The following is a 25,905-nucleotide window of genomic DNA, read 5'->3' as shown; positions in this document are numbered from 1 at the left end:
GCTGGACACGGCTGAGCGACTGCATACACACACTCTCCCCTGCACTGTAATTACCATCCATCTCTCTGACGATCCTTCTAGAGAAGACAACCGAGCCCTGGCCTGGCTTCCATCTCCCAGGAGGAGCCTCTGATCCGCACTGCAGAAGGCGCTTCTGCTGCCCTGCAGCCCGAGCTCCTCAGGTATGATGCGGCAGTCCTGCTGCCGTCTGGTCCCCACCCCACCGCCCCCCCAAACCTTTTCCTGGTCATGGATACATTCTTGAATATATCTTCTACTTCTGTTCTGGAACCTTCTGTTCTGGAGCATAGCTGTGTTTCAGTGTTTCTGTTTGTCACTGCTATTGTTTTAAACACTGTTTTCTCCGTTATATGGATGTACCTGAACTCACTTGTCCTGCGATTCTGGCAGGCTGCCTGGCTAATTATTCAGGAAGATGACTACTGCTCTTTGACCTGTGGCTACCACTCTTCAAGAACTCAACTGGTTCAGTGGACCAGAGCTCGCATGGACAGAGGAGCTGGCGGGCGGCAGTCCACAGGGGCACAAAGAGCTGGACACGACTCGGGAACTGAGCACACACACAACGGGACCTGCGCTTTCTCTGTGCTGCGGCGGGGCTTCATGCCTTCTTAGCAAGAGTGACTTTCATTTGTTATGTCAAACATCTGTCTTTATAGTGTAAGTGCAAATGATTTTCCAAAATAAAATAACCCAATTGTTTGTTTTCTCAATACCGTTTGAGCTTTTCAGATGTCAACCAATTTTAGCTCATTTATCCAGTTCTCACCAACAAGTATTATTAAGTAAAATAGAAGTATTTCACCATTTAATAGAAATAGGAGCTTCTACATTTGAATAAGTAAGCCTTGCCAGTTACGAACATTTAACACTAGGAAAATAATATCAATCATAAATCTGAATCAATTACTCCCGATTATTTTTAATTAATATACATCTACTACAGAATTGCTTGGTGATCCACTACCCTAAATTGAGAAAAATTACAGTATAAATGGCTTCTTCCTCATACCTGAACAAAGAAATATTATGATTAATTATCTTTTGAGAGAGCTTGTTTTAGAAATAAAAACTCAGGATAAAAAAGTATTAATTTGAAGTAATCAGTAATCATAAATATATTTACTTGTTCAGTAATATGTCTAAATATATCTTTCTTAAAATAGCACTGACCATTAAAAAATTGCAAAGTAATATTGGTTAACTGCTAGGACAATACTATGAAACATGCAAATCTCCATGATCTTAAATAATGTGATCCTTAATAGGCTTTACTAAAGTTACACTAAGATATTAGTTACAAGTTTATTACACAAATACAAAGGCATACCCTTGTACAAGGCCAACTAGGAATCAATAACAGCAATCTTGCTTTCCTAACTCAAATATGGTCAGGAAGCAACAGTTAGAACTGGACATGGAACAACAGACTGGTTCCAAATAGGAAAAGGAGTTCATCAAGGCTGTATATTGTCACCCTGTTCATTTAACTTATATGCAGAGTACATCATGAGAAATGCTGGGCTGGAAGAAGCACAAGCTGGAATCAAGATTGCCGGGAGAAATATCAATAACCTCAGATATGCAGATGACACCACCCTTATGGCAGAAAGTGAAGAGGAACTCAAAAGCCTCTTGATGAAAGTGAAAAGTGGAGAGTGAAGAAGTTGGCTTAAAGCTCAACATTCAGAAAACGAAGATCATGGCATCCGGTCCCACCACTTCATGGGAGATAGATGGGGAAACAGTGGAAACAGTATCAGACTTTATTTTTCTGGGCTCCAAAATGACTGCAGATGGTGACTGCAGGCATGAAATTAAAAGACGCTTGCTCCTTGGAAGGAAAGTTATGACCAACCTAGATAACATATTCAAAAGCAGAGACATTACTTTGCCAACAAAGGTCTGTCTAGTCACGGCTATGGTTTTCCCTGTGGTCATGTATAGATGTGAGAGTTGGACTGTGAAGAAGGCTGAGCGCTGAAGAATTGATGCTTTTGAACTGTGGTGTTGGAGAAGACTCTTGAGAGTCCCTTGGACTGCAAGGAGATCCAACCAGTCCATTCTGAAGGAGATCAGCCCTGGAATTTCTTTGGAAGGAATGATGCTAAAGCTGAAACTCCAGTACTCTGGCCACCTCATGCGAAGAGTTGACTCATTGGAAAAGACTCTGATGCTGGGAGGGATTGGGGGCAGGAGGAGAAGGGGACGACAGAGGATGAGATGGCTGGATGGCATCACTGACTCGATGGACGTGAGTCTGAGTGAACTCCGGGAGTTGGTGATGGACAGGGAGGCCTGGCGTGCTGTGATTCATGGGGTCGCAAAGAGTCGGACACGACTGAGCGACTGATCTGATCTGATCTGAAGCTGTTAAAGCTCTCAATCTGCTTATAAATAACCTCTTTTGGGAAGTAAACAACAGAAAAGATATTCATAAATTTATAGATGGAAAAACAGATACAAAAAGAGTGGTGACTTTTTCCAAGGTTACAAGGTTACAAAGAACTAAAAATGGGAACAGAGTCATCATTAACTTGACAGTCAATGATATACAGTCTTTTCAAAGACCTCTTTCAGGCAAACATACCCCAAAGTGGGCTGCAAATGAGCTTCTAGGACTGAATTTTGGAGGGCAAACCAGATGGAAGCTTAACATCTTTAAAAAGGTCAAGATATTGACCTGGGCAAAGATCATATCATTGCTTTTTAGTTTGCAAGTACTAGTTAAATAAAGCAGGTGAGAATTTTAAAAGAAAAGCAATCATTTGTCAGAAGAAAAGAAGCTAATTTTACGTTATCTGTATCAGAGTTGTGGTCACTCCAGGTAATTTCTTAGGCAGTTTTACAACTATTCTTAGTTTCCTTTGTAGATGAGAAATTGATTTACTTTAGGGCATAATTTTCCAAATCACAGGCTTTAATCATCCATCAGGATAACTCTCGGGCCACAAGGATAACTATGCAACATATTTTATAGAGGATCAGTTCAGTTCAGTCGCTCAGTCGTGTCCGATTCAGGACTGGTTAAATGAAAATGTATTTTAACATATTAAATTTTCAGTTACACAACAGGACAGACATGGTGAATCTGAACCTTAGTCCCAGACGAAATCTTTTGTGGGAGCTGCTAAAAAGGCGTCAATTGGTTTTTCTGGGCTTTAGTTTTCCTTGCTCTGTTCACTCTCTCATGGAGATAAGCAAGAGGTCTAAAATGCAAAGAAACTGAAGAGAAACAAAAGTGGTAGTAACAAGTTTAAGTTCCAGAAGTGAAGAGTCACTACTGAGAAAGGAACGAAATGGGCCCCATGACACTGGGGCCATTTACAGTCAGAAACCTGGATGTTCACCCATACCCTACTCCAAGTTCTTTTGTTTTATAAGCAACACCTGCTCCTATACATATTCCAATACCTGCATTACATAGTCACTGCTTCATCTTCACCAGTAGCTGCTGTGTTTATTCTACACCAGGTCTTCTATTGTTAAGTCTCCAGTTATTAGAGCCAACTTAAATACTTCGGATACTAAACCACTGAGTGGTGGAGTTATGAAACACAGCCAAGTACATTAGGCAAGCACAGAGTCTACAAAGCAATTCAACCATCGAAATAAGCCAAGAATGGATTGCCCAACGCTTAGTCCAAAGTTGACTCGCTGGACCTAGATTCCTAAACGGGAACATGGTTATACAGAAACTCTACCACTTAGAACTTCTGCAGAGCAGTGAGGTGGGGAACAAGCAGGGAAACATAGCAACATGTACTTTTTTTGGCAGGGTGGAGGGGTGGGGGAGTGCTGGTGAGGCGGGTGGGAACCTCCTGGCTGGCAGGATCTTAGTTCCCTGTTCAGGGATCAAACCCACGCCTTTGGCAGTGAAGGCATAGAGTCCTGAAACCACTGGATCATTAGGAAGGATCAGCAATATGTACTTATTATCTGGTCTTATAGCAAAAAGGACAATAGAAGTTGGTCATATTTTGTTTTAATTTTTAAATTTATTTTTATTGCAGTAAAATATACATAAATGTTACCATTTTAACTATTCTTAACTGTACACATTGATACATATTTTTTAAGAAGAAGAAAAAAAGAAGAGATGAATCTGCAGTTCGTGATGACTAATATATCCAGAGTTCAAGACAGGGGACCATATGAGGCAAGGCGGATTAAATACACAGCGACCATCATGAGAGAGAGAACAAAACTGGGAGTGAGGAGTGAACTAACCATTTCTAACCATGTTAGAGTTTAAGTACCAGATCTGAGAAAAGTCTCAGCCCACCACCAGGCTACTCACGACTCAGAGGGAATTCAGTGAATGAAATGATTACAAGAGTTTGAGGGAGAAAAACAAAGCTTACCCTTAATGTAGCTGTATATATACCAACCAGCGTACAAATACATTCTACAAACACATACATAAACACGGACAAGTACAAAATAAAACTAGGAACCTCAAACACTATGTTCTGAATTATTTTCCTTGGACTGATAGGGTGTGGCTAATTACCTAATCTGTATATTCATTTACAGGATTTCGCATGGTTAGGACAGGCCAACAAACATCTAATTTATACAAGTCCTACATTCCTTGGGAGAAATGATAAAGGGGACTTTGGAACTAACTGATGCTTTAGGCCACCAAGACACTAAAATTCTGACTTTCAAAAGGCAAGACAAAGGTTGCCCTGAATCGGCAGGAAAGGAGGGAAGACCAGAGCATCAGAGGCAGCGCTGGAATATAAAAAATGGACAAAGTAACACCTTTAGTGCAAGCATCCAGTCTTGGGAGACATCTGACTCAGGAAGAAATGCTGCTCACAGGACCCTAGGTGGTGCCACTCCAAGGCGCTCTGGCCCAGGGCAGCCCCTAGGGAAGAATTTTCTAAATTCTGGACGGGAGAGGAAGGAAAGGATGCTGAGCAGCGGAAGGGAGCAATGCTGGAGGGTCAGGGTGAATGCACTGGGCACTTGAGCAGGCCACGGCCTTTCAGAATGACTGCAAGACTTCGAATCTCCAGTGAGGAGAGTTTGACCAGAGCAGCATCAGTGTTAGGGAGTGGGTTCTGGCAGTGGCGAGAGCTGTGTGCCTACCAGAGAGGGACAGACACCCGGGAGAGAGGACAAGGGGCCCACGTGGAGGCCAAGACAGAACAACGCTGGCTGGTGACTCCAGCTGAGATCTCCCGGGACCCTCACCTAAGTCCTGATCCTCAAGGACTGCCACACGCATCTCACCTCCACTGAATGGATGGAACTGGGGAAACACTTAACTACCCCAACCACCAGAGCCGGGAGTGTGTCCCTGATAACGACTTGCCGAAACTCTGGGTTGAAAGTCCAGCTTCAAACATGTTAAGTAAACCACCCTCAGTAACCCATGATGAGGAAGAATGCATGGGCGGCATGAAGTCTGTAGAAGTCCACGGTCACAGGTATCCAGAGGGATGTTGGGCAGGGCTACGGAAATGGTGCTAAGGGTCCCAGCATCTGTGCTCATCAAAAGGCTCCTGACAACTTCATTTTTTGTGCGTGCAAGCAACATTTATAATGTTGGATTTCCTGAAACTCATATATATTTCAAAAAATTACAATGGAACCTGGACACATCGCTCTCTCTTTGCACCAGAGTGCTTTTAATTTTCAAGTCCAAGTAAGTAAACAGACAGCTGAGAGATTTAATCCTTTGTCTTACTCAGATCTGACCAATTCAGAAAGTAAACACTCTCCCAAGCAAAAGTTTAAATTGACAACTTAACCAAACAGAGTTGAGAATTTTTAAGTGGTCCAATTGAGAAAGACAAACCAAGGCACAGTCTGTACTTAATTTTTCCAAGATAAAGATCTCTACAAAAGCTAACCTATGTCTAGTTCTGATAATTAGCAAATCAATCACCATCTCACCTGATCAGACCAAGTTAGCACTAAAGGACTTCCAAGTCTTCCATACACAAGTACAGCCAATGATGCAGTAAGCCTTAGGACTTAAACATTTATTAGCACGAACTGCAGGAATAACGGCTAATGCAGCTCCTACTGTGCAGCTGAAACAATTTGTAGTTGGAAGAAATTCAAAGGGAGTTATGGCTCCACTGATTTTCAAAACTCAGAATTACGCAGGAATTAAAATGCTATGATCACTCTACATTCAATGAAACATACACCTGTGTCTTCCCTTCTTTCGAGCCCCATACAGAACTGCAGTATGAATACAAAGGCAACTTTTAAAAACTTTCTGAACACAAGAATAAAATCCTACAGCTGAAAGAAACAATACTAAAACAACAGGCTTAAAAACCGGTCATTGAAAGGAGGATTCGCAAGTGCTGCCTTTTCTTTTTTTTTAAAGTGGCTTAAGTTTCGGTTTAGGAAAAGTTCACAGGTAACATGTGCAGGAGTGCTAAATATTTATACCCTGGGCAGAAGAGCTGAAACCTCGCTGTCATTACCACCGCCTTATCTGCGGCAGAAGAACACATTATTTAGAGAGCAAGTTAACAGGTTCGGATGACTCAAGTTCGCTGAAAACAGAACAGAAGTCACCTTGGCACACAGATAATGAAATCCAGCCTCGCGCTGCTCAGTTTGGAGCTCCTCGAGCCGGGGGTGGGGGCTGAGATGCTCGCCAACGTTATCGAGGCGGGAGGAGACCCCAGGCGCTCTGTTTCGTTTGTTTGTTTTAAAGAAAGACCTTTCAGAAGCAGCAGGAAAAGGCAGCAGGGACGAACGCCCCCGGCCGCTGTCCCCCTCTGTCTCTCGGACGCACCTGGCCGGGCGGGCGTTTTATCGCCCGGGGGCCTCGGCGCTGCCGGCGGCCCCGCCCGAGGAGCCTGTCAGCGGCCGCGGCGCGGGAGCCCAACCAAGCCCCGGCCGCCCCCGGAGCTCGCGGCCGGAGTCCCGCGCGGCGCCTCTCGCCGCCCTTCGCCTCCGCGGCCGCGGCCTAGCGCCACCCGCCTCCCCGCCCGCCCTTCTCACCTGCGCGGCTGCGGCGCCGCTCCCGCCGCCGGTCGCTCTCGTAGAAGCCCAGCGTCTCCGTGTGCTGAGGCGCCGGCGGGGGCCCGTGACCGCCGCCGCCGCCCAGCTGCTCCGCCTCAGCGCGGCCATCCCGCTCGGTGCCGTCCGCGCCGCCTTCTCTCGGGGCGGCCGCGTCGCCGACGCCCGCCATGTTCCGAGCACAGCAAACCGTCCCCACCGCCTCCCTCCAGGCGCCGGCCCGGCCTCCTCCTCCGGCCGGCCCCCTTCCCGCCTCGCCCCGCCCCTCAGCGGAGCCCGGGCCGCCGCCGCCGCCGCCGCCGCCATCCGCGGCCCGCCGGCCGGCGCGCGCCATTGGCGTCACCGGCGCGTGAGAGGAGGCGGCCGCCGCCGCCGCCGCCGCCACGGCCGCCGCCATCTTCTTCCTGCCGTCCCCGTGCCGCGCGCTGCCCTCCCGCGCCGTGCCGGGCTCCATGCCGCCGGGCCGCGCGGCCGGGGAGAGCGAGCGCCACCGGGTCTCGGGTCGGGACCCCAGCGGGAGCAAGCCAAGCGCGGCGGCGGCGGCCGGAGGGTCGGCCGAGGAGCCCCGGGGCGGCGGCGGCTGCTGCTGCGCCCGCTGCCCGCCGTCTGCGAGGTGGCCGGCCGCTCGCCCGGGGCCCCTTTTGCAGGCTCGGTGCCCGGAGTGCGCCGGCGCCGCCGCCCGCCCGGTCTTGGCACCGCTGGCGCGGCCGCGGCGCTGCGGGCCGGCCTCCAGATGATCCCCGACCCCCGCGAGGCCCAGCCCCGCGGGTCGGCTCCTCGGGCTCACGCTGTTCTGCATTGTTAGGCTCGCCCGTCAGCATCCCGCGCCTCTGGGGTTTTGTTGTTGTTGTTGTTGACAGTTTCCAAAGCACTTGGGCCAGAAGGTGCCCTGGAGATGCTGCCCAACAGGTGGGGGTGCGGAGCGGGGAGGGCACGGGCCCAGGGACTCCGCCCGAGGAGCCGGGTGCTTTCTACGTTTTTTCGTTTGTTTTTTTCCGCGCCCGCGGACTTCCTAAGGCCGCCTGTCGGCGTTAGGGTTAGGATGCGGCTCTCGGCCGCCCTCGCTCATCAACCGGGGCGCCCCCTCTTTACTTGGGGTGACCGCCCTGGGCAGCTCGGGCGTATGGGCGTATGTGACTCCGCACCGAGCGGGGTGTCCACCGCCGCCGCCGCTGGGAGTCAGGATGCTCCAGACTCCGGGAAGGGGCCGGCCGCTCCGTTTATGGGGTGGGGGGTTTGTGGCCGGTCAGTTTCTTGTCTGCCAACTAAAACCTGTGCCCCTGGGGGTTCCCTTTTGATTAAGGAAAACTGGAATTCTTCGCTTAAGGTTATCTGGAAGTTCCCTAGACCTCAACTGGAGAGCTAGATAGATAAATAGAAAAGTGAAGTCACTTCAGCCGTGTCCGACTCTTTGTGACCCCACGAACTGCTGTAGCCCGCCAGGCTCCTCTGTCCATGGGATTCTCCAGGCAAGAATACTGGAGTGGGTTGCTATGCCCTCCTCCAGGGGATCTTCCCCACCCAGGGATGGAGCCCGAGTCTCCTGCATTGCAGCCAGACGCTTTACCGTCTGAACCACCAGGGAAGCTCTGATAGATAGAAGCGGGTGTGAACAGAGCAAAAATCGACCTCGTGGTGGTTCATCAGAGACCTTGAGGGTTCTGTTGTCGCCAGCGGGTACCCACCTGGTTGCAAACTCAGAGTGGGCTGTTCTGGGCTTCATGCAAAGAGGACAGCTGCCTCACAGATTTAAGAGCAGGTCGAGGGGTAGGGGTCGAGGGACCCAGCTGGACCAGGAAGGCCCGGTAGATGGGAACTGGCCCTTGGGCGCCAGTGAAAAGAGGAACTGATGTCTTTGGAACATCCTTATCCTTCTAAAGAAAACGGAACCGTTGGGAGGATTCATTACATTTCTAAACATCCCTGTGACCACGAAATTCTCTTGTTTTGGTTACATCTGTCAAAACTGAGTTAAGAAATCAGTCAAAAACAAGTGCTCTGATCAAATCTTCAGAATTATTTTGAAAAAAGGTACTGAAAACTGTGCGGCCTCTGAGATTCCTTAAGGCTCGAGTTCTGTTATTCTCTGGTCTTTGATAGAGTAAAACCATCCTGTTCTATTATTTACCGATTGTCCAGGAGGAAGGAAGCTTTTACTGCTTGTTGCTGTCAGTTCCCAATTCCTGTCTCACCACGTTTACTGGCTGATGGGCCCTGCTTTTAACTCCACAGGAACTGGAAGGGAAAGAATTGTAAAGTCTGTTTCCTAAGGCAGCCAGTTGTAGGAATGGATCTCTCTCTTGTTCTGTAACGGCCTGAAGAAGACAGGGTGTTCTAAAGGCCGTCTTTGTCCTTTAAAATAATCAGCAAAGGGAGGGAGTCTTGTGTCCAGGCCAGGTGTGAAGGTGTTTCAGCAGACGACCTAACCAGAAGCAGGAAAGCTGAAACTCTTATACCTTTTCACCAAGTGGGTCTTTTTACTGGCGCTACATTATTTTCTCTGATGTTTTGTGAAATTGCACCATTTCAAACAAACCCATCTTGAAGTGGAACATGATAAAAAGCATTTTTGAGGGACCTCTGTGGTGGTCCAGTGGTTAACACTCTGTGCTTCCAACGCAAGGGGCTTGCATTCAATCCCTGATCTGGGAAATAAGATCCCACATGCTACTCGGCATGGCCAAAAAGGAAATAAAAAGCATTTTTGAAATGAACAGTAAATAACTTTTTCAGTTAACACTATTCTTTCCTTGTCTAGGTATTGATAATTAGTCACATATCTTATTGTACATGAAAAGTTTCTTTGTATTCATTCAACCCATTGTCAGAATTTCAGAATCCAGGAAAAAGGTATTGTCAAATATGTATTCTGTATCATCAAAAAGGCAAGTTACACATAATCTTAAATAGTTATAGAGCATAGAAAACCAACAGTTCTCTGAGAACAATAAACAGAACTTAAAATATGTTTTCTTTATCAGTTGCAGAACAAAAGGTATACGCTTAGATTTATAATGCTACTGTTAGGAAATAATAGGAGTAGTTGAAAAAGACATGATAACCCTCACCATTTAAGACACATCAAAAAGCATTTTGAGTTAAGGTATACATTAAAAGCAGGATTTGGTTGACAATAAGCTGCAGGAATTGAACTTAAAACATTAATTCAACAAACAATTAGATGGTATGCTGTTAACATGTCACTGTATTAACTGCTAGTGAAAGAAATAATTCATTGCTGGGTAATAGTTTCAACAGAGGAAAGTGATGGGCAAGAATGAGAAGCTGAGAATAGTCTTTACATGTAAACAATATAGAAAGAAAACGATTCAAGGAGTGGAGAAACTTCTTAAGGGATTTATACATTCAAATTATATTTTAATATGTACACATAACTGATTATGTAAATTCAATCAAGAGCTTGTAAATTGCTACACATATTCTTAATTAACTGTGTAACCTTTACCTAATGGTGGTAGTATCTACCATGTAGCTGCTGTATTTTGAAAAGAGCAAAACAAAATGTTTTTAAAAAGAATGAAAATTGGGTGAGTAGTGTATACAGTTAAAAAAATAAATCACGTAACTTCATTTTTAATAAATGTTTAATAACTGATGTTATGACTATAGAAAATACATTGAACACATTGTATATGAACCATGGATTCAAGCTTCAGAAAATTTTCTTTTGAGTCTATAAACTCTGGTTCTCAGTATCTTTCACTGGTAAATGGGGCAATACCTACACAATAGTAGGAGTTAAAAGAACAAAACAAAAAAAGATTTCCTTTTTATTCTCCTTAGTGGAGATCAGCCCTGGGATTTCTTTGGAGGGAATGATGCTAAAGCTGAAACTCCAGTACTTTGGCCACCTCATGCGAAGAGTTGACTCGTTGGAAAAGACTCTGATGCTGGGAGAGATTGGGGGCAGGAGGAGAAGGGGACTACAGAGGATGAGATGGCTGGATGGCATCACTGACTCGATGGACGTGGGTCTGGGTGAACTCCGGGAGTTGGTGGTGGACAGTGAGGCCTGGCGTGCTGTGATTCATGGGGTCGCGAAGAGTCGGACACGACTGAGCGACTGATCTGGTCTGAGTGCTAACTTTGAATGCTTCCTTTTGTTTAGACTGAGTAGGAAGCAACTTACCTCTTGATAATATTTCTGGTATATTGCCCCTAAAATATATTTGAAATTAGCTCCATATACTTTTCCCGAGTAACAAAAACATCACGTGCTTTGCTGACTTGAAAGGACCCTGAATCTGGAGAAGCCGGGACTTGAGCTCTCCCATCAGTCTTTTGACCTGAGGTGACACGTGACATCTCTGTGTTTCATTGTCTCTCCTGTAGAGCATTACACTGGATTACCCTGGTGTCCTTTTGTAGAATTTTGTGATAAAATCCTTCCTAACCCTTTGCAGATTCTTGGACCCCTGGATTATAAAAAGCTAGATATTTGCCTACACTCTCAAGATTTGTAGAAAAGTATGAAATCTTTAGTTATAGAATTACTTTGTAATCAGGCCTAAAAGTTGAATGCAGGGATTTCAAATGCAGTAACTTTATTGATAGAGGCTTCCCTGGTGGCTCAGTGGGTAGAGAACCCACCTGCCAATACAGGAGATGTGGGTTCCATCCCTGGGTCGGGAAAGATCCCCTGGAGAAGGAAATGGCTACCCACTCCAGTATTCTTGCCTGGAAAATCCCATGGACAGGGGAGTGTGGCAGGCTAAAGTTCATGGGGTCACAAAGAGTCGGACAAGCATGCAGGCACACAACTTTGTTGATAGCACATCAAAGGTGAGTAATCTTTAATGTCCCTTCTTCATGATGTAAGCATCAGTTCTTCATCCCTGTGTGTGAGAACTGATGGTTCCTGCTGACCTTTCCAGTTCTAACCCCAGGACTTTTGTATTTTTGTAAATTTCCTATACTGGACTTGGGCATACGTAAGTCTAAGAATACTGGTTGAAGGTGGCATTGAACAACAACTGCAGAGGTACTGGGTTGGCCAAAAAATTCGTTTGGGTTATAAACATCTTACGAAAAACCCAAACCAACTTTTTGGCCCAACCCAGTATTTGAGATGGTTACCGCTGTAACGTTCATTTTGGTAGTATAGATTCAGCCACCGAATAGAGTACTGCTGCTAAGTCACTTCCGTCGTGGCCGACTCTGTGCGGCCCCATAGACGGCAGCCCACAGGCTCCCCCGTCCCTGGGATTCTCCAGGCAAGAACAGTGGAGTGGGTTGCCATTTCCTTCTCCAATGACTAGAGTACAGTTGAAAAGAATTCTGCATTTCCCAGTTGAAAATTGATTTCAGCAATACATGACTTCTATTCTCTAAACCATAAATACCATGGATCTAATTCACAAAATGTAGTGCTGAAGTTAATTCATCTGCCATTTTCTTTCTGAGAAAAATGTATGAATTGATGTTTTTAAAAAATCCGAGCAGCTTTGCAACTGATGTTCTAAAGAAATAAAATATACTATGGGCCCCAGAGCAAGCCTTTGCAGTAAATTTATGTGAGTTTATTGAATCTCTGAGTTTCAGTAATAATATTTCCTTTCTTCAGCAATCATTTTTGGACTGATACTAATTATGTTTTATCCTGTCTGGGCTTTATTCCATGAATTTCTAAAGAACATCAACTCAGTTTGTTTCTGGAAGATGTAGCACAAATTGAATGATGTGCCTTTGATTCTAATGTACCTGTTACAACTTAACTAAAATGGTCAGGAGCAAAATCTTATTTCTAAAAGCTTTTCTCTGGCACAAGAATATAGGACTCAAACCATTTTAAACAGGACCTACTGAAAACTGTATTTTGTTACAAGAGATGCTTCATAAAAGATACTCTGTTCTGAAGACCTAAAAGTAGGTTCTGTTTATGTAATAAAAGTGTATGAACATAAACCCATATTTTATTGGCTAATGAGACCTTTTATTCATGATCAGTTATAAGGTTTGTTTCATGTGAAATTTTAAATTTCTGGAAAATTCTGAAATACTGATGGGACAGACTATAGTGATGGTTTAGCAAACTGTGCAGTCCAGGTTTCTCTCTTGGAGGAGAAAAACATTGTTCATTTTTCATTATCCCGATTAAAAACACAGATGTGTCGTGTTTAGAGCGGTTTTAATCATTTAGTCAGTTAATTAACAAGAATCCATTTGCAGACTGAACTGTTGATAACTGTCAAAATCCTTCATTAGGATTCTAGCTACCAAAGGTTTTAATTTTAGGAATCATGCAGCAGAGAAGATTTTATGTATCACTTGGTTCATGTTGGTAGCCCTTTTGGATTTTGCCTTTCAGAATTTTTTGTTTTTATTGTCCTGTTTCCATTATTCCCTGTGGTGAGTTATTTATTGCTTCTTCTGGCCAGTTACCGAGTCGTAGTTGGTAGTCAGAAGACCTCACATGCTATCCAGGTCAATTTTTCTTTCTTTTAGTGTCTCTAGTTGAGCTCTCTTGGATCAAAATAACTGAGTGCAGTTTCTCTTTACTTCCACGCCCTTTTAAGTTCCCTTCGGCTGTGATCGGCTGTGAGTCCTGCCCTTGTAATTAGTTTCCCTTCTGCTCGTGAATCAGTATTTCCACTCTAATATTTTTTTTCCATTTCTCCTCTTTGTTTCTCATATAGTTAGAAGTGAATGTACCCCTTGGTTCTTATTAACATCGATTATTTAAATTTTGCCTCTTCTTGTGCAAACCCAAGTATTTATCTCTTTTTGGTCTTTGATACCAAAATAATAGAGTTTCAAAATAATCCTTTTAAAAGGGTTTTTGCTATCCAGGCTTTAGAAATTTGTATGAGTTTAAGGCCTTGAATTTTCAAATTGCTTTTTTATAAGCATCTGTCGTAATCTCCTTTTCAATATTCTAAATTTACGTTTATATGTAAAATCCTTTTTTTGTTTCCGGTATTTTTCTAATTTAGTATCAATTTCAAATACTGCACAACTTTTACCTCCTTATCTTCCATATGAATACTTAATAAGTACCTTAACTTAGGTGTACAGTTTCCTGGAGAAAAACATTATTATAGCTAGTTCTTAAAAACAGCAATAAAAAGAAAAAGTGTCTTGTGGCTTTACTTTCTTGGGCATTGAGCATTACTTTCTTGGGACAGTTTTATCCTCCTAATTATGCTTTGCCTAAGGTGATACTAATATTAATTCACATTGCCTTGTACATATGCCCACCGATGACAGATATATGCTAGGGTTACAAATGTGGCAGGGGTAATTCACACATAAATATCTGATTGCTAAGGAAACAAGCTAAATCAGATGCTGATCATTATTTATCATCTCTTGACTTTAACTCTGACCTTTTCTTAGCTCTGTAGTAACACAATATACAAATAAAAATTCATTTCTAGTCCTGCAAGCTATTTTTATTATTTTATTCAGTTTTAATATGTATCATTCTGGAATTTATCATCTGACATGGTTAGCTAGATATCCTTTTTCTAGATATTGTTCAGTTTCATGCAATCTGAGTTTATTTTTACAAGCTTATTATTCTCTTTCATAGTTTCCAGTTTATCTTAGTGCAGACAATAAAATCATTCTTGTACTAAGTAAGTACAGATTCAAAAATAAGTTGATTCTGGTGAGTTTGGGCAACTTAATATTCACTCTAAATCTTCGCCTGTTTGTTTCCTTCTTACATTGTAATAATGTTCCATAGAGAAAGCCTAATTGGTACAATATGGTCTCTTCACTGGTATTTTATAGACAATGTTCTGTTTTATAGACAGTAGTATAATTGGCTTCTCCCTTGAAAGCAAATCATTTTCTTTGTATTTGTGGGGATTGTTAAGTTGTATTTTTAAAAACAATATATTAGGAGTGGTTTTCTTTTTATCAGAATCTGTAATTTTTAAACTAAACTTTCAGATAGGCAGTGTCCGTTGATTCTTAAGGGACTTACATAAACACACAGGTGGATTCATCCATGCAAGCATTCATTTCTAGCTAGCTGATGGTTTTCTCAAAACAATCTGTTTTGCTTCTGTACCAGAGTGGGTGGCATCTTTATTTGGAAGTAGACCTTACAAAGGCTTTCCTGGTGGTTCAGATGGTAAAGAATCCGCCTGCAATGTGGGAGACCTGAGTTCAATCCCTGGATTGGGAAAATCCCTTGAAGGAGTGCATGGCAACCCACTCTAGTATTCTTGCCTAGAGAATCCCCATGGACAGAGGAGCCTGGTAGGCTACAGTCCATGGGCTCACAAAAAGCTGGACATGACTGAGTGACTAAGCACAGCACAGACTTTACAATCTGGCTTCCCCATTGGCTTCCCAGGTGAAGAACCTGCCTGCAAATGCAGGAGACGTAAGAGACACAGGTTCGATCCCTGGGTTGGGACAATTCTCTGGAGGAGGGCTTAGCAACCCACTCCGGTATTCTTCTCTGGAGAATCCTATGGACAGAGGAGCTTGGCAGGCTGCAGTCCATAGGGTTGCAAAGAGTCAGACATGACTGAAGCGACTTAGTACAAGGATGGGAAAAGATTCTACAATCTAACATCAAGTGATGGCAGTAGGCTGGAAAAGCTTCACTGAAGACGTTACTAGTCCTTGGGATGAGCTCTGGCTCTTAACCTGATAGCAGAGGATGGGCTATATTTTCTTGAAGCTTCCTTTCAGTTTTAGACTTAGGAGGTTTTAAGTATGAATACCTCTTGGGGGTATTTTAGGTTGAAGTTAAATGTCCGACTTAGCATAAAGCTTGTAATGTTATTTTTCTTCTGATGAAGTCAAGTTCCCTATTCTAAATTATAATGCTTATCTTAAATTGCTTACCTTTAATCCACAGACTTCAGCATTTCCTATCCAGCAAACATTCGTTGAGTGTGTTTGATGTCGGTTACTATACAGAACCCAAGAGTAACAAAGACAAATGACATGTGTTTCCTGTCTGCAAGTAATTATATTGCAGTATGATAAGTATCAGGGCTTCCCTGAAGGCTGAGCCACAGTGGCTCAGTGAGTAAAGAATTGTCTGCAATGCAGGGAACATTGGTTTGATCCCCGGGTTGCGAAGATCCCTTAGAGGAGGGCATGGCAACCCCCTCCAGTATTCTTGCCTGGAGAAGCCCATGGACAGAGGAGCCTGTTGAGCTACAGACCATAGTGTTGCAAAGAGAAGAAAGGCTGAAGCAACTAAGCACACACACACACGTGGTAAGTATCACTGTAGAGGGATGAATGAAGTCCTGTGGCAGTTCAGACGGGAGACGGAATAATTCCGCTGGGCGGGGGCAGGGGGTGGGGTGGGGCGGGCAGGACAGTTTAGAAGCAAGTGGCTTTTGAACAGGTCTTGGAAGATACCCTGGTGGCTCAGCTGGTAAAGAGTCTGCCTGCAATGCGGGAGACCCTAGTTCGACCCCTGGGTCAGGAAGATCTCTTGGAGAAGGAAATGGCAACCCACTCCAGTATTCTTGCCTGGCAAATCCCATGGATGGAGGAACCTGGTGGGCTGCAGTCCAAGGGGTCACAAAGAGTCGGACACGACTGAGCGACTTCACCGGGAAGATATGTCCATCAGGTGGAAAACGGGGCAGAGGGAGGTGGCTACAAAGGCCTTAACGGGGAGATGGAACAGTGTGGGCAGAGGGAGCAAGGCAGGAAGATGCAGGGTTTGAGTAGAGGTTCAAGACTGAGTTTGTTTCCAGGGCTAAACCAGGCTCCTCTGTCCATGGGATTCTCCAGGCAAGAGTAATGGAGTGGGTTGCCATTTCCTCTTTCAGGGGGTCCTCCCGACTCAGGGATTGAACCCGAGTCTCCTGTATTGCAAGTGGATTCTTTACCACTGACCCATCGGGGCAGCCCCCATTTACTATGTATTAAGCTTTATTCCGGGAAATAGTGGAGGACAAAGGAGCCTGGTGTGCTACAGTCCGTGGGATCGCAAACAGTGGGACTTGATTTAGCCCCTGAACAACAACAACAACAACAAGTCTTATTCTCAAAGTCCAAGTCTCATACCTGGTTAACTTTTCAGTTCAGTTCAGTTGCTCAGTCATGTCCGACTCTTTGCGACCCCATGAATTGCAACACGCCAGGCCTCCCTGTCCATCACCAACTCCTGGAGTATACTCAGACTCACATCCATTGAGTCAGTGATGCCATCCAGCCATCTCATCCTCTGTCATCCCCTTCTCCTCCTGCCCCCAATCCCTCTCAGCATCAGAGTCTTTTCCAGTGAGTCAGTTCTTTGCATGAGGTGGCCAAAGTACTGGAGTTTCAGCTTCAGCATCATTCCTTCCAAAGAAATTCCAGGGCTGATCTCCTTCAGAATGGACTGGTTAGATCTCCTTGCAGTCCAAGGGACTCTCAAGAGTCTTCTCCAACACCACAGTTCAAAAGCATCAATTCTTCGGCGCTCAGCTTTCTTCACAGTCCAACTCTCACATCCATACATGACCACTGGAATAACCATAGCCTTGACTAGATGGACCTTTGTTGGCAAAGTAATGTCTCTGCTTTTGAATATGCTATCTAGGTTGGTCATAACTTGCCTTCCAAGGAGTAAGAGTCTTTTAATTTCATGGCTGTAGTCACCATCTGCAGTGATTTTGGAGCCCAAAAAAATAAAGTCAGCCACTGTTTCCACTGTTTCCCCATCTATCTCCCATGAAGTGATGTGGCTGTAGTCACCATCTGCAGTGATTTTGGAGCCCAAAAAAATAAAGTCAGCCACTGTTTCCACTGTTTCCCTATCTATTTCCCATGAAGTGATGGGACCAGATGCCATGATCTTCGTTTTCTGAATGTTGAGCTTTAAGCCAACTTTTTCACTCTCCTCTTTCACCTTCATCAAGAGGCTTTTTAGTTCCTCTTCACTTTTTGCCATAAGGGTGGTGTCATCTGCATATCTGAGGTTATTGATATTTCTCCCGGCAATCTTGATTCCAGCTTGTGCTTCTTCCAGCCCAGCATTTCTCATGATGTACTCTGCATATAAGTTAAATGAACAGGGTGACAATATACAGCCTTGACGTACTCCTTTTCCTATTTGGAATCAGTCTGTTGTTCCATGTCCAGTTCTAACTGTTGCTTCCTGACCTGCATACAGATTTCTCAAGAGGCAGGTCAGGTGGTCTGGTATTCCCATCTCTTTCAGAATTTTCCACAGTTTATTGTGATCCACACAGTCAAAGGCTTTGGCATAGTCAATAAAGCAGAAATAGATGTTTTTCTGGAACTCTCTTGCTTTTTCGATGATCCAGCGGATGTTGGCAATTTGGTCTCTGGTTCCTCTGCATTTTCTAAAACCAGGTTGAACATCTGGAAGTTCATGGTTCATGTATTGCTGAAGCCTGAAGAATTTTGAGCATTACTTTACTAGCATGTGAGATGAGTGCAACTGTGTGGTAGTTTGAGCATTTTTACTCTTGCCTGGAAAATCCCATGGATGGAGGAGCCTGGTGGGCTGCAGTCCATGGGGTTGCTAAGAGTCGGACACGACTGACCGACTTCACTTTCACTTTTCACTTTCATGCATTGAAGGAAATGGCAGCCCACTCCAGTATTCTTGCTTGCAGAATCCCAGGGACGGGGAACCCTGTTGGGCTGCTGTCTGTGGGGTCGCACAGAGTCGAACACGACTGAAGTGACTTAGCAGTTAGCAGTTGAGCATTTTTTGGCATTGCCTTTCTTTGGGATTGGAATGAAAACTGACCTTTTCCAGTCCTGTGGCCACTGCTGAGTTTTCCAAATTTGCTGGCATATTGAGTGCAGCACTTTCACAGCATCATCTTTCAGGATTTGAAATAGCTCCCCTGGAATTCCATCACCTCCACTAGCTTTGTTCGTAGTGATGCTTTCTAAGGCCCACTTGACTTCACATTCCAGGATGTCTGGCTCTAGGTCAGTGATCACACCATCGTGATTATCTGGGTCATGAAGATCTTTTTTGTACAGTTCTTCTGTGTATTCTTGCCACCTCTTCTTAATGTCTTCTGCTTCTGTTAGGTCCATACCATTTCTGTCCTTTATTGAGCCCATCTTTGCATGAAACGTTCCCTTGGGATCTCTAATTTTCTTGAAGAGATCTCTGACATCTTTTTTTCTGAGGATTTATCTCAGTATGTTTACAGAACAAACATTTCTTAAAGATGTGTTTTGTTTTGTTTGGCTAGAAGGCAAAGGATTAGGTATTTGTCAGAGAATCACAGGGGCAATTTATTTTTTTTATTTTTTATTTTTCTTGGTTAATAGTGTCTTTAATTTATATACTTGCGGTAGACCTTTACAACAAGTTATCCTACCCTCTCCTTCCTGAGTCTAACCCCCAGAGTCAAGAGGCTTTTGTTGTTATTCAGTTGCTCAGTCATGTCTGACTCTTTGTGACCCTGTGGACTGCAGCACACCAGGCTTCCCTGTCCTTCACCATCTCCCAGAGCTTGCTCAAACTGATGTCTTTTGAGAAGGTGATGCCATCCAACCATCTCATCTTCGGTTATCCCCTTCTCCTCCAGCCTTGAATCTTTCCCAGCATCAGGGTCTTTTGTAATGAGTTGGCTTTTTGCATCAGGTGGCCAAAGTATTGGAGCTTCAGCTGCAGCAACAGTCCTACCAATGAATATTCAGGGTTGATTTCCTTTAGGATGGACTGGTTTGATCTTGCAGTCACAGGGGCAATTTAATGATAAGAAATGTATTCTTTACATAGAGAATATTACATTTCACCTCCAAGTCCCAAATCTTTCAGTCTATTGAAAGAATAAAATGGGATGACAGCTTGGAGGTTGCTCTTTGGAACATTAAAGCTCTAGATTATTTTGAATAATTATAAATATCAGAAAGAACACTATTAAATGTTATGTCTGAGTCTTACCCCTCTCCCCCCGACAGTTCTGGGGTGGGGTAAGAACTGTATGTCAACTTGGAATCAGGCTGTTTGGAGCCATTTAATTTAGACTCTTATTGTTTTAATATAAGCACTTTTCCTTTGGCAGGCAGTGTACAATTTTAATTAGCACTTAGAACACAGCAGAATAGGTTGACGAGGTACACGACACGAAGAAATGTGTTCATAACAGCCTGCCTGAGGACCCTGGCAGTGTCCAGGAAAGCGGCTTCCAGCGTTGTGCCCGACACTTCTGAGAAATCACCTTTGCTGGCACTTGCACTCTTACACATTTAATCACTTCAGTATTTTGAAATGTCAAAATGCTGGCATCCAGTGCTTTGTCATCTAAACAACACTCGGAGGGCATATTAATTTCTTAAGCTTATTATGATGCAGCAACTGGTATATGAGAAAACTAAACTCATTTTCTACATCTGCCTAAGGATTTGCTTCCCAGCTTTGCCAGTCAAGCTCTTAGTCATCCTTTAAACCCTAGTTGGCATATCCCTCCTCCCAGTCTTTCCTAACCTCCCCTTTCCCCATGGCCAGTCTGTTTCCTGTATGTACCCATTATCCACGCGCCTGCAACTGCATTGTTATTTATTTTTAATAATTTCACTTGCATACTTGGCTGCGCTGGGTCCTGGTTGCTGCGCGGGCCCGTCTCACGTTTCCGAGCTGGGGCTCAGCGGCGGCTCTCTGTAGTTGTTGCTCGCGGGCTTCGCGTGGCAGTGGCTCGTCTTGTTGTGGAGCACGGGCTCTAAAGCACAGCACTGTGCTTTCAGTGGTTGTGGCACACGGCTTCTGTGGAATCTTCCCGGACCAGGGATCGAACTCGTGTCTCCCACATTGCCAAGTGGATTCTTTACCACTGGGCCACCAGGGAAGCCCTACACTGTCATTTTTCAATGCATTGATCTCCTGTTGACTCTCAACACCGTATCTGTAGGAATTGTCTCCGTATCTATATTTTGTGTGCATCTAATTCAAAGACTGTTGGGGGCCGGTGTGAGGCACTCCGCCCATGGCAAAGGTCATGAGGAAGGAGGCTCGACATACGCAAAGGCGGGATCGAGCCTCAGGAGTCCCCCTGGAAATCCTCGAGCATCTACCCCCATAACCAGAGCCTGCCTGCTTTACTACTTTGTGCTCTCCCCTATACCTCTGTCTTTACAGGGGGCTGTCCCCCACCACCTCTTTCGGAGAAGGAGTTAACTTAGAGCTCCAGTTAATAATAATTCCTGGGCGTGATAGGAGTGTTTTAACCTACAAACTCCTCTGAAGGTTCTCTAGCCTGCCTGACAGGCTTGTCCGGACACATGTGATTGCTCACAGCCTCCCAACTGTGAGAGGCATGAGGTGCTTTAAACCTTCTAAAAACAGGTTCCTTAGAAAAGTTAGAAAACCATAAGTATAATGGGCTGATTAGAAATTGTATTGGTGAAGGCTTTTTTCATTTGTTGAGCCAATGTTTGTTGCTAAGTCTCCATATCCCCTGCCCTTACACACATTAATGAATATATAGAAGAAATAAGTATTAACCTTTGATATAAATCACGTTAGACCTTAGGCTAAGTAAATTATTTCCTTAACTAAAACCCACTACACCTTCACCCTATAGGAATGTAACTTTATTTGGGTGGCATCTGTTTTAAGAATAATCACCCCTGGAGAAATAAGTGTCCTGGTTGACTGACCGCTGTCACAAGGAGAGGGTCGTAAATTGTCAGCAGGCCCCCTGGCCAGAAGATGATGTAACACCCCTAAGACCTCTGTATATATTTGTATGAAGCACCTGACTTTGATAAAAGTCAGGACTGCTGACCCCGCGTGACTTTTGCATAACATCTCACTGTATAAAAGTAGACCATGGAAAATAAAGAATTGGGATCAGTTTCTCGAAATACTGGTCTCCCCATGTCTCTCTCTCACTCTGGCTGAGTCTCCATCTGGAGCGCGGAACCCACCATGCTTACTAATTATGCCTGGGCTTCTAAGATCCGACTGGGGAGGCCTCAGTGTCTCCTCTCCTTCAGGAGAACGGAAGGATGCCTGTGGCCTACGTAAGTGGTGCAAACTTCTTGTCTTGAAGTTTTATTGGTCTCCCGCGTAAACCAAGCTACTCAGCCTCTTTTCTCCACTGAATTTTCCTACTGAGCTATCCTTATTCTATTACTCTTTATATCCTTAATTAACGTTTAATTAAGCAGTTGTTTCCTGACCCTCGCCTACGCCGCCTCTCCTTCAAATACCCTGGATCAGCTGGGGCTGGACCCCAGCAAAAGACACTCAGTCAGTTCAGTCGCTCAGTCGTGCCTGACTCTTTGTGACCCCATGGACTGCAGCACTCCAGGCTTCCCTGTCCATCACCAACTCCTGGAGCTTTCTCAAATTCACATCCATCATGTCAGTGATGCCATCCAACCATCTCATCCTCTGTCGTCCCCTTCTCCTCCAGCCTTCAATCTTTCCCAGCATCAGGATCTTTTCCAATGAGTCAGTTCCTTGCATCAGGTAGCCAAAGTATTGGAGCTTCAGCTTCAGCATCAGTCCTTCACATGTATAGTCAGGACTGATTTCCTTTAGGATGGACTGGTTGGATCTCCTTGGAGTCAAGGGACTGTCAAGAGTCTTCTGCAATACCACAGTTCAAAAGCATCAATTCTTTGGTGCTCAGCTTTCTTCAGAGTCCAACTCTAACATCCATACATGACTACTAGAAAAACTGTAGCTTTGACTTAGACATTTATCAGCAAAGTAATGTCTCTGTTTTTTAATATGCTGTTTAGGCTGGTCATAGCTTTTCTTCCAATGAGCATGCATCTTTTGATTTCATGGCTGCAGTCACCATCTGCAATGATTTTGGAGCCGAAGAAAAAGGTCTCTCATTGTTTCCATTGTTTCTCCATCTATTTGCCGTATGGGAAATAGTGATGGGACCGTATGCCATGATCTTAGTTTTCTGAATGTTGAATTTTAAGCCAGCTTTTTCACTCCCCTCTTTCACTTTCACAAGAGACTCTTTAGTTCTTCTTCACTTTCTGCCATAAAGGTGGTGTCATCTCATATCTGAGGTTATTGATATTTCTCCCGGCAATCTTGATTCCAGCTTGTGCTTCATCCAGCCCGGCATTTCTCATGATGTACTCTGCATGTAAGTTAAATAAGCAGGGTGACAATATACAGCCTTGACGTACTCCTTTTCCTATTTGGAACCAGACCCAATTTGTAACAGAGACAGTACATGATGGAATAAAAAGAATGTACACTTTATGGTTAAACTGTTATAGGTTTAACCTTAACAGCTGTTTACTTTCCGTGGAAACTTGGACAAGTTGCCTGACTTCTTTGTGCTTCCTACAATAAAGGCAGTAATGCCTGCTGTGCAGGATTGTTGTGAAGATTAAATATGATCCATCCTTCTGTTTGACAAACACATAGAGAGGGCTCCTATTACACATAGGCCACTGTACTCTGTACTAAGAATACAGTGGTGAATGAGGCATGATTCTCCCCCGAGAACTTTATGATTTATTGGACAAGAAAACAAGCAACTGCAATGTCATTCTTGAAGGACATGTAGGAATTCACAAGCACAGGGATTCTTGGGTTTGGATGAGGGCAGCTGGATTTGAGGTCTAAGGGGATAATGTGAACTGCTCTTGCATCAGAGAGAAGATGGCAGGTCAGGACGCAGAGACAGCCGTCATTGACCAGTGGATGTGGGGTTGAGGATGGAGATGTAGAAACCCATGAGGGCCCCTGTGTGCCAGGCACGAGGCAGAGGGAACCTGGGATGAATGTGTGATCAGATGAGACATTCAGAAAGCTCTCCCTGCGTCCAGTGAGTGGGAGTGGTTTACCATAGTCTCAGAAACCAGGAGGACCAGTTAAGAGGCTGCTGCACTCAAGTGCTGTGGCTTCCATAGCAGGAATCATAGTGGGGATGAGTAATGGGAACCCATCGAGGGGCATTTAGGAGCAAGAAAGCTTTCCTGGCGGCTCAGAAGGCAAAGCATCCGCCTGCAATGCGGGAGACCCAGGTTTGTTCTCTGGGTTAGGAAGATGCCCTGGAGAAGGAAATGGCAACCTATTCCAGAACTCTTGCCTGGAGAATCCCATGGACCAAGGAGCCTGGTTGGCTATAGTCCTTGGGGTTGCAAAGAGTCAGACACGACTGAGCAACTTCACTTTCCTTTCCTTTTCCTTTAGGAGCCAGAAAAGGCAGGATGTGATACAGTGAGAGGGCGGGGAGGGGGGTGAGGGAGAAGAAATGATGTGGGATGTAAGTGGGGGAGGAAAAGAGAGTCCTGTTTGGAAACTGTGGGGTTTGAAGTGCCCATGAGGGAGTGTGGGACATTTTTGACTTCATCGTTTTCAGCTCTTGTATATTTAGACCCTGCTGGGTTTTGTTCTGGAATGTAAACACATCTGTTAGGATGATGTCAACACGGATGAATTCTGTAAATGCCATGGAGGCAATTTAATTCCTTGATCCACTTTCTCTGCAGCATATTACAACTGTTTCCATTGGTTTCTACTTTCATTTTCATCTTACCAATATTTCCATCAGGATAAAATCTTTCTCATGTCCCTTTCATAAGGAAGACATGACTTTTCAACCTCTTTTTCTTCATCACTGTCAAATTTTTATAGATCATAGTTTTTTCTATGGCAAGTTTCCTTTTAGGTCCACTTTTTTTTTTTTTTACCATGCCAAATTTTTATATACATAAACTTTAATCAAATCTTTTTGATTTTTCATTAATCTATAAAATATATATATATATTTTACCATTTGCTGATTTAGCTATTGCCCACAGTGGTTTGCTTTTTTTTTTTTTTTTAACCTAACCCAGTGTTTTCTGAAAAAAATTTGTGGTTTTTAAATTTAGCAATGATATATGATCCTCAAGTCAGCTTTTCATCTGTCATAAATTTTTTTGCATCTCATTTTCCGTGCTCAGTCAGTTAGTCGTGTCTGACTCTTCACTCAGTCATGTCTGACTCTTCATGACCCCCCCATGGATTGTAGCCCACCAGGCTCCTCTGTCCATGAAATCTTCCAGGAAAGAATATTGGAGTGGGTTGTCATGTCACCCATCCCTGGGACCTTCCTGACCCAGAGATCAAACTCAAGTTTCCTGCGTGTCCTGCATTGCAGGCAGACTCTTTACCATTGAGCTTCCTGGGAAATCTGTTTCATTTTGGCCCTTGTCAGCTTCATTTTGGTCCTTCAAATCAAACTGCCTTCTAATGATAGAATAAAAGTGGCCTATTTCAGCCCACTAATAGCCAAGGAAGGGTGTTCAGGAAATAGCCTATGTATTTAGGTATGGCGATTTGGATAGAAATTGGGGTCAAATGTAGATTTGGGTGTCATTTGCGTCGGGTGTTGAGGACAAGGGGATGGGTGACATCTCCCAAGGAGGGTAGGCAGTATGATTGGAGAGCACCCAGGAAAAGTAGGAAGAGCACCAGCATTCCAGAAAGTTGGAGGAGCCGGAGGAGAGGTCCATGGAGGAGAGGCAGGAGGAAACCCGGCGGAGGGCGTCACCACGGAAGGCGCGTCGAGGAAGAGCAGTGGTCAGTGACCAGGGTGCCGCAGAGGGCGTGCAGCAGGCACACGAACCTGTCCTTTAGCATGAGCAGCAGTGACATCTTCATTGTCACGAGCAGGAAACACAGCGGGGGGTGGGGGGGGGACTCACAAGAGGAGTGAGAGTGAGAATGGATTAAGTTGTCCAGCCAACCTCGGCTGCAAGAAGGCAAGCTTGTTTGCTTATGTGTTGATTGGTTTATTTATTTCCTTTTAACAGAAGAGAGATGGGTTTCCCTTGTGGCCCAGTGGTAAAGAATCTGTCTGCCAACCAGGAGACTTGAGTTTGATCAGTGGGTCGGGGAGATCCCCTGGAGAAGGAAATGGCACTCACTCCAGTATTCTTGCCTGGGAAAGCCCTTGAAGTCACAAAGGAGTCAGACATGACTTAGCGACTAAGCCAACAACA

General features: G+C 44.6%; 1 protein-coding gene across 1 annotated transcript in view; it reads right to left on the bottom strand.

The window, feature by feature from the left end:
- The window catches only part of TAPT1 (transmembrane anterior posterior transformation 1), a 59,534-nt gene extending 51,914 nt beyond the window's left edge, over positions 1-7,620 (bottom strand). The window contains exon 1 of the mRNA XM_025289659.3: positions 7,000-7,620. Within this exon, the coding sequence (XP_025145444.3) occupies positions 7,000-7,471 (472 nt within the window). The 5' untranslated portion in view covers positions 7,472-7,620. The remainder of the gene's footprint in view (positions 1-6,999) is intronic.
- Positions 7,621-25,905: the final 18,285 nt, after the last annotated feature.

Source organism: Bubalus bubalis, chromosome 7, assembly GCF_019923935.1.
Source record: "Bubalus bubalis isolate 160015118507 breed Murrah chromosome 7, NDDB_SH_1, whole genome shotgun sequence".
Classification (NCBI taxonomy): Eukaryota; Metazoa; Chordata; class Mammalia; order Artiodactyla; family Bovidae; genus Bubalus; species Bubalus bubalis.
The sequence above is the reverse complement of the archived record's forward strand: the minus strand, read 5'-3'. Positions and strand labels throughout refer to the sequence as shown.